Genomic DNA, 13662 nt, shown 5'->3' with positions numbered 1-13662 from the left:
AAGCGGCGAACTCTATCTTGTGCGGTTATTGAACACATTGCTACAGCGCCGAAAGGCGTAAAAGTTTTCAACGCTCTCGCCTGGGAAGACACATGGGGTCGCCTCCCTAGCCGCCACAACAAGATTGGAATGGACGCTTTATACGGAGGCGCCAATATACTGCGAAAGACCTTCAATAGAGAAAGAGATGGTGGAAGCTGGAGCAACAGCGAATAATACGAGCAATGCTTCCAGGGAAAAGAAAACTCAGTGAGGCGCTTGGGAGAAGCGCATCGTCTTTGTACTGACGGCTCGATACAAACTCTGCTTGTCACCGAAATATTTTATTGATTTGCTGAGGATCGGCTATAAATTTTTATTATGATTAGTCACCTTCATTCTCGGTCAGAAGGGAAATAAAAAAAAAACGCCAACAGGCATATGCAGTGACGCTTTTCCTGGTATAATGCGGCTGTGAAAAAAAAAATAAGAACAAATATGCAGTCCGATCCCCTTATTTATGCTGCAAACGATAACAGTAGCTATATTTAACACATTATATAAAGGCATGATCTTGAGAGATTTGCTCACCAGAGGTAATTTGCAGAGGATTATTTGAAAAGCTACAGTGATGCTTATTTGTATAGAGCATCTATAAAAGAAATTGCCTTTTACAAATGTTCAATGCATTTATTTTTCACGCCATAGAGTCTACAGCTTGTTGAGTAAAAAAAGCGTCGCTGTTACCATCGCAACCAAGTTTGATAGAAACGTACCGATAAAAAAATGGGTGAGGCTTAGGCTAGATAAACAAAGCGAAATACTGTACTGGATGATCAGATGCTGCCTGACGGCGCCACCGAAGAGTTGGCTCGCACCGTCTTGCGCGCGCCTCATCCAAGGCGAAACTGGAGGAGAAGCCACCTGCGAAGTAATCGTTATTAAACCCTCTCCTAGCCGCGCAGTACTATAGCGACAGAGAAGGCGAATACGAAGCGAATGTATGGATATAAAACTTCATTTCGTCAGTGCACGTGCGGACTGTTCCGTGCTAGATGGCCATCAATCCATGGATGACGGCGACCTGGTTGGCCCACTCCATGGCCCTGGTCTGGACGACCGGGTCTGGGATACACGGTCTCCCACTGCTCGAAAGAAGGATCCAGCATAATATCTGCCGGCGGCGGCGCTATGCTGCAATCTCATGGGACATGGTCATATGTTGCCGGCTCCTGGCACCATCTGCACACTGACTTAATCTCTTCCATGTATATTGTACTCAATTTATAGGAACTGAGGAAAGAGCGGGTCTGCAATCTTGGCCAGGCGCATTCTTGTGCCTTGACAGATCGCTTTTCCGGGGGCGGATAAATCCGCCACTCGAGTTTATAGTGATTTGTGATATCGTGAAAGGATACCCGCCCATCTCTCGTGGACTTCCCCGGAACCGCCAGCTCACTTGCTCGGCTGACGATACCTCGAGCGTTCATGTGAGCCGCTTGGTTCCCAGCTTTCCCAGAGTGTACCCGTACCCATACAATTTTCACCTTCCTAAGCTCCCAAGCCTTGTCCTGATTAAACAGTTGTGCCGCTGTACCGGATATTCATTCTAACCCTTGCCAAATTTCGGATGGCTGTTTTTGAGTCGCTGAATATCAGGCCAGCGTTAATGTGAGCAATAGCTAATGTTATAGTTGCCTCATATTCAGGTTTTGAGCCAAGCAACTGATTATACCCTCTCCTAGTGACGTGGTATCACAGCGGTGGAACCGGGCCAGTGTGCGTAGCTGCCGCTTTTTATAGCAAGTTTGTCACTTTTGAGGAGAAGAAGCGGGCGTGAAAGAAGAAGCGAGCGCAGCCGACTCCGCACGCCGCACATGCGGCCAAGGTCAAACGCTGGTCAAACTTGGCCTTGGCTGACGTGTGGCAGTTTTTTTCGCGAGAAAAATACACAAATGATTTTTGAGTTACTCTCTCCGGAGCGCCGTTGCGTCTAATACAGCAGCATATTGAAGCAAGGTTCAGCCGGCATTGAGGGACACGGAGGTGGTGCTTCGCATGGCTGGGATTTAGCTTCATTCCCTACCCGGATTAGGCGCAACAGTGCCTTGCAGAGAGCGGCAAGGTACTCTCGTGTTCATTGAAAGAATGGACGACCCTGTACCTCGAAAGTTATATAGTTTATTGTAAGTATAGGTGTCCAACGAGAAGTGATACAGATACTGCGCCTGCTTTTGGACAAAAAAAAAAACTTAAACAAGAAACGTATAAGTACTCGCGGAATGAAAGGGCGACGTAAATGCGTTATCGCGTCTGCTCTTAAGGAAGCTTAAACGTCGTCCTAATTATTGTCTGCTGTTTTTGAAGATAGCAAGGTAGGCCCTGTGATCCGTGTGGCATGCCGAAGTTCATGTTGCTATGGCACTTGCACTCTCTTCAATACTGTTATTTGGGATCTTGGGAATATCGCGTATTCTTCATAAGCGAATTACTGCGCCTGTTTGCGAGAGTTCTTTGCCCGTCTTTGCTCTGGTATTGCTGCGTCTCTTCGCTTATTAGGCTCATTGCATCAGGCTCACCATGACCTCTCCTTGTATTGGGGGCTAACTTCGTGTGACCTAACAATTTCAAAGAAAATACTCTACTCTGGAAACGCATGCATATTAATCGCAAGGATGCGGCATTAAATTTCACCCACGGGGCTTGCATTTCAATAAAAGTTGAATTGAAAAAGTTTTAACTGTGATGAGAAATGTCCTAGGAAGCACCATCCTAGGAAGCGCTAGGTCCAATATTGGGAGCCTGAACATTCTTGCAGGCTAGTTGGTGCATGGATTTTGCTGGAGGATAAGGGCCGAAAGACGGGACAACAGAAGCACTGAAGGTTCACTGTGTCCTGTCTTGTTTTCAGTGTTTCTGTTGTCCTGTCTTTCCGCGCCTAGCCTTCAGCAAAATTGGGAACCTGTTGGCAATGCACTGGTCATACACATGGTCAGACATTGCCAACCATTTTCACTTTCAGTTTTGAGCCCATTGTTTGTGCTGCTTGTGATCTGAGCCACAGGTAGGCAAATGGTTCTCAAGTCATTACTGCAGGGCCTCTTCATTTGTCCTTTTACACCCTCCCTTCAGTCAAGGTTGAGGTATTGCTACAGCGCCGTTCCTTTCCTAGGGACAATATTTTCTTACAGTTTAGGCGTATTTAGAATTATTAGAGTGTAGTGACTGAAATGTTTTCGGCCGAGCACCGTGTGACGCTTTCACGCTGCCCTAAGAATCGTCGCTGTGACTTGAAAACATTGTCCTCTTCTTTTCGTTTTCTTGCGCAACTAATGCTGAAAGAGAATTGGCTCTTTTTTCTAGTGCTGTGCACCAGTTTCCTCCGGATGGCTAGAGGCGCGCGAAAATTTGCTTTTGAAACAAAGATCAGAGTTGCTTGCACAGCAATGTTCATGCTGGCCATGCAGTTACAATGCAGGATAGAATTTTACGCCCCAAAACAACTGCTATGAACTACGCTGTAGTCAGATGCGGGTTTTGTAATTTTCGACCAATTGGTCTTCTTTCATCGTGCACTTGTATTACTGGGTACAATACCGACTTCCTTTCCACCTCTGTCAATAAGCAGTCACCGCCGCAGGGATCGAACTCGCGTGCTTGGACTCGAAGTCGAGCATCATAACCACTGAGTCATCGTTGCATGGCCTATGCAGGCTGTCTCACCTGACCTGAAGTTCAGTTTGGACATATGCTGCCTAATTCCGTGAAAGCATAGCTCAATAATATTTTCTGCGCTCACTTTATGCACCCTGTTTATTTTTACAAATTACTCTTAACTCATTTTGAACAAACATCGATTATTTACATTTTTACAAGTATAATTAAAGACACAGTTGCAACTGGAGAATTGCATAGGTTGAAAGATTCTCTAGGTCCCGAAGCGAACTACGACGCTGCTAGGCAACGGCCAATAAATGTTCTCGCCAGGCGTAAAGTTGCCATAACTGGTGCTAGTTGCGCAGATTTGGTGATCGTCGCATTCATTTATGTGAAATATCGTTTTTGAATATAAATAAAGTGGCCACATTACAAAAGTCACCACCTTTCGAGTTTATAGGAATATAGGTCGATTTATCGACTGGAAAAAAAAAGGAGAGACCGACCTAGAAGATAATCGAATATCTGGCCAGGTACTCTGCCCTGGTGAAAGGGAAGAGAAGAAGAATGGTCGTAATGGATGACAATGAAGTGGGAAGAGGTAAAAATATATACAAGTATCCCATCACATAGCAAAAGTGAGCTGAGGATCGTGTCTCTCAAAATGTGGGAAAATGCCAACGCTACCTGCCGGGCTGTACAACTCTCCGACCAGTTGCCTATAGCAGCAATTCTTCTGAGTTAGGCTTTCTGTTGAAGCGCTTCAACTAAGCGCTTAGCATTAGCCCTTCGCGCCCACATGCTGAGGCACACCAATGTTCCAAAGCCTTGACATATCCGCAAGTTTAACACTGCGGGCAGCCCGCCTGTCCAAATATATATAATTATTTCGTTGAATGATAATGTTTAAAGGTAGTCCGGGTCACAAGTTTGCATGAAAGTCCTAAATAATGTGGAGAATAGAAAATATCATTTATAGATCAAGGCGGTTGTGTAGAGCGTCTGCCTAGTGCCAGTATTTCGCCGTCGCACTGACCACAAAGAAGAAAAATGGCATCCGGTGTAAGAATAGGATAAACTGTGCGCAGGCCATTCCCGAGAGCCTCTGCTTCCGCATCGGTACTTATTTCTGTTGAGCTCGCAGTGTCTAGGGATTTATCTCAACATTATTACGTTGTCTTGGCCACCAAAAAATTAAATAGAGCCCAGTGAGAGTTTCCTGTGAAGTGCTTATAAATGTCGAGTCAATTATGTGTGTGTGAATTGGAGTTTTTGAGGAGTTTCAGAATGGTCCAAATTGTACTGTTCGTGTACTTCTCGAAGCAAATTTGATGCATGATTTCGGAGCTCTGATCATCTTTTTACCAGGCGATTACGCAATATACCATGGAATACAGAGGGCTGTAAGAAATAATACTAGAACTATATTACTCTCACGAAACGTACAAGTGGCAATGAACGTGAGCCTCACGGCTGTGATCCTCAACAAACTCACTAGTCGCCTAGTGGAAACAGTGTGACGTAGATTTAACAGTATCAGAGAGGCCATACCTGGCGTATGGATGTAAAGGCATTGTGGTTCTTCATTTCAGCTATGACTGGCGATAACGCAGGTAGCGTCAAAGGAAGTGCTGAGCTCCGCACCTCTACACCAGTAGAGGTGCGGAGCTGCATAGTAGAAGATGTATTCTACTGGCATGCACTGCGAGGCCTTAGGAAGCGTCAGGGGATTGAAGTTTCTTTTCTCTCCTAATAAGGTAAAACAACTGAAAGCTGAGGCGGTGGACTTGAGGGGAGGGCTTTTATTTTCCAAAGGCCGATTATGCGTGAGATGCTTCGTTGTGTGCAAGGTGCCACTAAATTATCTTTCAAATCATAGCATTGAATATTTAATATCAACACCAATAAAATTGGAATAAAATTGTTATTATGATTTGTTTTGTCCAGTGATGTAATGCTGCATTTTAATTTAACAATTGGGAAGCGAAAAGGTTTTTCGAATATCGAATGCATAAATTGTAGTCCCTGCATAAATATTAGGACACTGTGGTTTCACTACCATTATGTTTCTGTAGCACATTTATGTTTCGAAACCGACGTATGTGTCATCGTGGTACCGTAATTTCACACAGCGGGCTTTAGTGGTTACTCTTAGACTCTCCGCCATCGTTGTATGCATCATATAAAAGGGTTCGAATATTCCAAAGTGAATATTGTTCACTTTGATCTTAATATCTTGCCTAATAACATGGACTAATCATGTGAATAAGAATTCACATATATTTCAGAATAGCTGAAAATAATGACATCTCTCACGAGAGTATATTAGAGGCTGTACATCCATCGAGTGCCTTTATATCCTTTTCTTAGACACTTTGAATTCAACCCTTGAAAGTTGCAGGGGCGTCCCTCAGAAAAATAATAATGATGACCTCGGACTGGACTGCGCAGGGAGCGTGGAGAAGAGGTTACCAAATGCGTATGAAGAGGGATTAGACGGACTCGCAAATGGTCAGCATCAGCATTATAATTTAGTCCAAAACCTGAGCTGATGAACGGGTGCAATGCGTATCGGTGAATGAACCTTCACGAAAAATTCACCTTGCGTCTTATATAAGCAGCGCTTTTTCTACTCCAGGAAAGGAAATAAGTACCAGAGACATCCAAAAAAGCAAAATTTTCTGACTAGCATATTGGTGGGACGGTTTTCTCCACATATTCCTTTGTTTTAGTTTTTTTTATGCGAGTCAACGTAAGGTTGAGGTCATTGTAAAGTCTTCTAAGTGTCGGAGCATCACTTGAAATTACAATAACCGGCGCAAAGGCGGCTAAGCACTCCTCGTGGGAGCTCTAGAAATTAAAGCGCATGCACTCTTACGGACTTTCACCATTCCGTACAATGAATGGTACAGAGTTTCGCACATTGCACGCGAACCTATACTTATCGTGCCGCTTATTCATAAGGAGGCGTCCCCTGGCGTCAGAGCTCCTTTTCGATCAGGAGTGAAAGAGAACGCGAACACCGGCCTCTGCTTGCCGCGCGAATGATCGCTTAAGCGAAGAAATGTGATAAGGAAGCTGAAGCCCTATTAGGCATAGCCGCCCGCAAGTTCCATTCGTGGTCTCTCATGCGCCGAAGTCTTTAGAGTAGCGCAATCACGCCTTGAATCTTTTCGAAAAAGCTTTTCGTTGTTTTATTTAATCGTTTAAATTGCACTGATCTCTGAGCAGCGCTCTGCTCTCTTCTATTTTTTTTTTTGTCACATAAAAGCAGTAACAGTTATTCGAAACCTTATTTATGGTGCTGATCATAACGACTAGAGCCGTTTTTGAGAAGATTTCTAATACACATATTTACTATAAGTGGGCACAATATGTTATTCGTATGCGTTGTACAGTTCTCCAACTTCTTGCAAACAAAATGCAGGCACGTTTAGCTGCAAGTCATCCCCAGGCCTTGTTTTGTCGGTTACCTGCGCGTCACTGAGAAGTAATAAAATTTCCAATCCTAGCAGCAACTTTTTAGAGCTTGATTATGGAATTGGAAACATTTAGCGCTAAAGTCTCGACAGTCCCCTCTCTTCCTCTTTTTCAATAACACGTTTTCGTCATCGTCATACGGCAGTCATTCCGATTTATCTGGCCTCGTGTTTCATTCGAAAGCTTACTGTAACTATGTCTTCGTCGACCAGCTTTAGATTTGTTTTTACAGTACCTGGGTTGAAGTTATTCCTAGTTCTATTACAGGCACTGTTGTTATCATTATGTGCCGTCCTTTCCACCTTGTCTATGGTCATTTCGCACAGCGTAATGCATTATACTCTCCAGACATATATCAATGTCGCCGGTTAATTGTTATCACTGGTGTGCATTTTTAACATTAATTTGAGGGGTGTTAGGTCTCCACAGAGGCACTTAAACTCCACTAACTTTATAACAGCAGGTATCTAGATGCTTTGCTCATATGGGAGACGAAGAGTGAGACTGAGAATACCTAGAGGGCACTAAAGTCCTTTCTGGCAGATATTAATGTCCTTATAACGCACGCTGTTGGCTTCGCAGAGCGTTGTTTCATGCTCCCGCTTTAAGAGCGTGATGCTGATGCTACAGCATAAAATGCTCCCTTCCACCGCTCCATATGCATATAGTCGTTCGTATTATTGGACTTCGCCTCTCTCTTTGCGTCAACTAACGCCTTAATTTGTGCCTTTAATATCTCACGAACACTTCGGATAATATGGCAACGCCACCTGATACTGGGTATATACCGGATATACTGGATACACACTGCATATACTGGATATATACTGGATATACTCGACAAATACTGGATATGAGCCTTTTATTATCCAAGACCTAGAGCCGTGAGCAAAAGTGGTATACTCCACGCGCTGCGTGAAAACTGCCCGCAAGGTATTTCCTACAGAGAAAACGTTATTGCTTAGATATGCATAAGGTACCCTCCTTGATATACTTGCCATCTTGTCCAAGCAATTTTATCTGGCACATCTTTTTATACAGAAAAAATGAAATCATTGCGGTTCGCGTGGAGTATACCACTTTTGCTCACTGGTGTACAAGTGTTCCTGTATGACCTAAGCTTTAGGTGTAGCGTGTGTGGCCCGGAATTCAAGGGTCCTGAAGAGTTTCACTCTCCTCCCTATTCGATCCGATTTGAGTAGCCTGAATTGGCAGCTACTTCTAAATTGGTCATGCAACGTGGTTGCATGATGTTGCATTATCCTATGATCCATAAGTTAATTCCCGATAATCAGTAAATTAATCAATTATTCACTAATAAGCTACCCCTCCCCAGAGCCTGGTCCGGGATTTTTCGCTTCCAACCACCACAATACTGACGCTGTATTTTCCAGAGAACGATGCTTTTAACGCGGTCGCATTTATAAGACAAAATGCTCTGTACTTCTGTTTTATAACGTAAAAATTTTCTGTTGCTGTGCAGTAATATTTATAGTTGTGCAGTTTTCTCAATAGTAATTATTTCTAGCCTGTAGTTCCGCAGCAGATTTCTGTGGTAACTACAAAAAATTCCGATTTTACAGCAAACATTTCTGTTTCCACAACAACTTCGCGGTCGAAAACCGAACAGAAATTCTGTTATAAATACAAAAACAAAGAACATTGTGGAACTTCTTTCGACGGGAACTCCTTCATTGACTACAAAGACACGATTTTGGCTTAATTTGTAATGCTGTTCTAATTGTTTTCAGTATTCCCCTCCCTGCGATTGCTCACGTGGTTAGCGCCGCTAATAGATTCTCACGCTCCGAATCCACAACGTGCGGGAACCGCGCATGTTTTGCCACGAACGTGAACCTGTTGTTCTACCGGGAAACCTTTTTAGCCGGATTGTGCTCATGGTGAAGGACATTTATGAAGAAAATTACTTTCCACTGGGCTTGTATCCGTTCTTATACGGGTCCATCTTCCCCGCTCTTTTAGTTATCTTGTCTTTTCTTCCAAGCTGGAGCAGCTCAGTAATCAGTTCAGTAATTTATGAATGGTGTACATATATTGCTATTGCAGTAAAAGAACGCTTGTAATCAGTACAATGAGTGAAAAAAGTAAAGCATTCGTGATCTCGCAATAGTCTCTTTGGCGATCCGAGGTTCGCGGGCACGATATGCGTGCCACCATAAAAATACCTTCCAAGCGGATTTCATTTCTTTTGTGCATTTACATCTTCTAGTGACGTTTGAGTCATGTTGTGACCGTGCAATCACAGTTCATGCAATGTTTTATTTGTTTTTTTTTAATCTGCTGCTCCATATATGACGTCAAAACGTTTCGAACTATCTAGATGTTCTATACACGCCGAAGTCACCGGTTCTTCGTGTCATTCACTGCATGGGAGTCAACTAGGTCGCGTTAATGAGTATGCGCCTTGCAGTAATTTTGTTTTCAAAAACTATGGTAATATATTCATTTGCTGAACTTCGACTTCGGTGCAAGTGCCATAAAAATTAAGCCTTGCTGAAGACTTCCCCACTCTCGCCTAAATAATATTCCTTGCCTATAGTCAAACTAGAAGACAGTTCTCTTGTCTAGCGCTTCATTTATGTCCAACGAAACTTGCAGCAGCACATTGTTTATGCAGCTCTTCTTGCTCTTTGCTTGCTCTTATGCTAGCGCTGCAGGCTATTCTTCCCTGTACAGGGAGCAAATTTCTGCACGAAGCCGTAAGATTTTATTTGCCATTTAAGCCAGGCACATGACAAGTGCGTTCTCCCGTGTCTCGCAGGAGGCTCTCCAGCAGCACGTCGCAGCCAGTGAGGCCCGCCCTGGCGGCAAGCCTGGCCCTGTGGCTCTTGCTGGTGCTCGGCGCCGGCGAAAGGTGCAGCGCTGACGAGGCAGCTATGGGCGCCGGCAGTGGCGCTGGCGGTGGCGGCGTTCTTCCTCTGCAACACCACACGAATGACAAGCGCGCCGCCCCCGCTCCGCTGTACGGTTTCGGCCTGGGCAAGCGGTCCCCTTTGCTCATGATGGCCGACGAGTCGCCGGTTGAGCCGGACATCGACGAAGACGAGGACGATGACGCCGCGGTGGCCGAGGCATCCAGGGGGTACCTGGAGAAGCGTGGCCCCCGCGAACCCCTTCGCTACGGCTTCGGCCTGGGCAAGCGCAGGGGCGGACACGAGCGCGAGTACGCGCCTTTCGACCAGGAGAAGCGAGAGCGGCACCGCTTTAGCTTCGGACTCGGCAAGCGGGACAAGAAGTCCAAGCTGGAAGACTTCATGAAGCGCAGGTACAACTTTGGCCTGGGCAAGCGCGGCATCTACGGCGGCGATGTCGACGCGGGCGAGCGCTGGAAGAGGAGCTTCAAGTAATACGCGTACGCAGTGGGGTTCCTCACGCCCTCAAGGAAACAACTTCCCTAAATTCTGTCCCCAAAAGCCGCGCCCTGACCTACTACCTGCCGACCACGAGAACTACAGGAAGGAAAACAAGAGAAAAAAAAAAGGCGAAACATGCGCCACCTCGCTCGTTGTATTCCCTCCTATCACCCTTTCCTCGCTCTACATCCTGTCTCACTCCTCCACCTCTCCAAGGGCTCCTCTCCTTCGCGACTCGTGCGTCGGTCGGCGGGCCTCGTTAGGCCTGCCTAAGCCTGGTAAGCTTAACTCTGTTGCCCGGAGGTGGTGTTGCGAAAGATAATAAAAAAAATTTATGTTAATAGGAAGTATTAACTAACGAAGGAAACTCGAGAGGCATACCTTGAACTCGGACCACCGTCAGCAAGCCTCGTTGGGCCTGTGAACCTGTGCAGACGTCTCCCCTCTTCTTGTTCTTGCTCTGAGTTCCAGCTAGTAAGAAATGTTGCATCTCTCATTTCGCAGTTTGCTCTGTCCTACTGCAAGATCCTTTTATTCCGAATGCTGGAGAACGCGGTCCACACCAGTGTGCTCGTATATGATACAATCGCGTGTTCCGCGTTGCCACGTGTCGATGTGTATGCAGGGTGCCCATGGAGCGTTGGGCACGACAATAAAGTACGGGCGAATCAATACACCGCGAATACTGAGGGCAACGAAACGCAACGGAGATTTCAAGGGGAGATTTCAAGTTCACCAGCAGGGAAGATGCTCAGAATGTCGCTACATCGTTCTCACTCGTAAAGTAGGAGCACCTGCAATCAAGGAATACACAGGTGCATATTTTCGTAGTCTTGGTATGTGATAATTTCGAGTTATACAATTTATGTTTCGTACAGCGCATGTGCTGCATAGGTACTTACTGCACATGCCTTCGATGAGAGCAGCTCTGAAAGAGTACTTATTTTCAATTTTCCTCTTGCATTAGTGCTCCTACATTTATGCATTTCTTTTTTTCATATCTAGGACGACTGTGTTTCACACAAAAGGCATTGGTACACAAGCTGCCTGTTTATTTTCGATTATAAATATTGACGTCTATAAAATACGTCTCAAGCAGGGACTAAACGAAACTCATCTCATTAAGAAGAAGTTCAGATAGATATAAGCAATATTTGCTTTCTGGCGATGAGATCGCAATAGTAGACATCGATTATGAGATCGCAATCGTAGACATCGATTATAAGGGGGATGTTAGCATCATGTCTCACAATAGCATTTTCTAAAGCAATCTTACTTGCTCTAAGTGGCAGGAGAAGAACCTTGACTACACAATGCAAATAGGGAAATGCTCTGTGTGCGAAGGGCCAGACATGAGAGCATTGCGGGATGATAGTTTTACGAACGGTTCCGAGATACCGTCATAGAAAATGCTATTAGTGAGAATATGTGGCTGAGATAGAAAAAAAGACATGTGTGCATTACTGTAAATATTGATTGGTGGGTCAGTCTCCTTGCAATGACCGTGGCACCTAGCAGTACACTTAATAAGAAATTAAGAACACAAGCTCCAGTACGTTCGCACTTTTTCCCTGAAAACAACTAAATGTCAGAGTAAGCCCAACTGACAGAAATTTAATAGATATTGGTTCGATGAATCGCGCCCATCAGAAACAAAATAAAAATGAAATTTCGCTGTGTGCATGGAAAGTTTACTCCCTGTTTATTGTTGAAAGTGTTGCATTTCGGTGCTTATCGCCTGGCGTTCTATTTGTCACGCTTGTTCAGCGATCAAGTTGTAGGCGTTTTAACGGATCGTCAATCTGTCAAGATCCTGTATGCGGCTCTTTTGTTTGACTGTAAATAAATGTTCACGGCCAGTCAAAATAAACTGGTGGCTTTGCATTGATGTCATTTCTTTCTAAGTCTAGTAGCGACCATAAGAATTAAACATATGATACAGAAATTACCTTTTAAGCACAGAAAATATTTCTCACTCTTTACTTGCTTTGCTTCCTTTTTATGCTGTCTTGTTTGCAAATTTTACTTCCGTAGTTGTGGTGCAGTGTGAATTTCACGACAAATTTCGTGAGATAAGCGAAACGAACCTACCACGTTTATACTCAAGATTAGGGCATTAAATATGCGTGCTGCCCACTTCAGTATCTCTGTGGCACGTCACTATTATGGCAGCATATTTTGTTGCATTGTCGCCGTAATTGACCGTTAGCCTTGCAGCAATAATTTGTAAAACTCGGCAGTAAATTCACAGCTATACCCGATTAAAGCTTCATCTCTTGGCGAGAGGTCAACACACAGTGTTGAAGCAATACGTTGAACAGAATTTCCACAAATGTGTTTCCAAGTGACTGCTTGCAAAAACAAGAAGAAAAAAAAAGGAAGGAAAATATTTGTGACGGGCTCTGCACCTGCTATTGAACACCGAAGCATATGAGCAGCAGCTAGAGGAAATAAAAGGGCAGGAAACAGACAACGAGATGAAAGGAAATAGCGGAGCAGTAGCGGGCGACTACTGGGTTTAACGATTTCAAAGAAAAAGACAGCACGTGTAAAATAATTGCATTATGATGTGCTCCGCAAGACTTCCAATGCTTTGGCTTCGTCTAAATGGAGAATTTGCGTGTATCACGGCTATCTTGAAGCGACAAGATTGCTTCGGAGTTATCTGCAGAGCCCATAGGAGACGTGCCATTGACAAGTCAGTAAAATAAATAATTCAGGTAAGTTATTCTTTTCTCTTTCAGTAGGGTGTTGATGCGAAACTATAACACTATTCATTGTCTCGCCTTTCATCGCCTTTCATCGCGTTATTCGTACCAGGGTAATGACAGGTGAGCTGAAGAACTCCCGAAGCTGAGCCTTTTATAGGCTTATACCGATCGGTTGCGACAGCCAGCCTGGAATAATGATTGATCATTTCGCTGAATCGCTTTAATTATAGATTACCACCGTCAACAAAGCTACTCAGAGAAATAATGAATCAGGCAATCAAATCAACAAAAAAAAAGCGACAGGGAGGAAGGGGGACGGAATCGGGGCTTATATTTTATGAACTGTGCCATCCTACTCTTCGTTGTTATTTTTCTGTCTTCATCGTGACGCGGCCCAAAAGGACCTTTTCATTTGTCAAGCACGTGAACATCTACTTCGGGACTGAGGCAATTATCATGAA

The 13662-nt window shown here is 44.4% G+C and overlaps 1 protein-coding gene across 1 annotated transcript; it reads left to right on the top strand.

The window, feature by feature from the left end:
* The first annotated feature begins 1048 nt into the window (after nucleotides 1-1048).
* On the top strand, nucleotides 1049-10916 carry AstA (allatostatin A). The gene is made up of 2 exons (XM_084600297.1): nucleotides 1049-1116; nucleotides 9899-10916. The coding sequence occupies exons 1-2, from the start codon at nucleotides 1049-1051 to the stop codon at nucleotides 10482-10484; spliced, it is 654 nt and encodes a 217-aa protein (XP_084456423.1). The 3' UTR covers nucleotides 10485-10916.
* Nucleotides 10917-13662: the final 2746 nt, after the last annotated feature.

This window comes from Amblyomma maculatum, chromosome 4 (assembly GCF_055883805.1).
Source record: "Amblyomma maculatum isolate TAMU_Amacu chromosome 4, ASM5588380v1, whole genome shotgun sequence".
Taxonomy (NCBI): domain Eukaryota; kingdom Metazoa; phylum Arthropoda; class Arachnida; order Ixodida; family Ixodidae; genus Amblyomma; species Amblyomma maculatum.
This window is presented reverse-complemented; position numbering and strand designations above follow the sequence as displayed.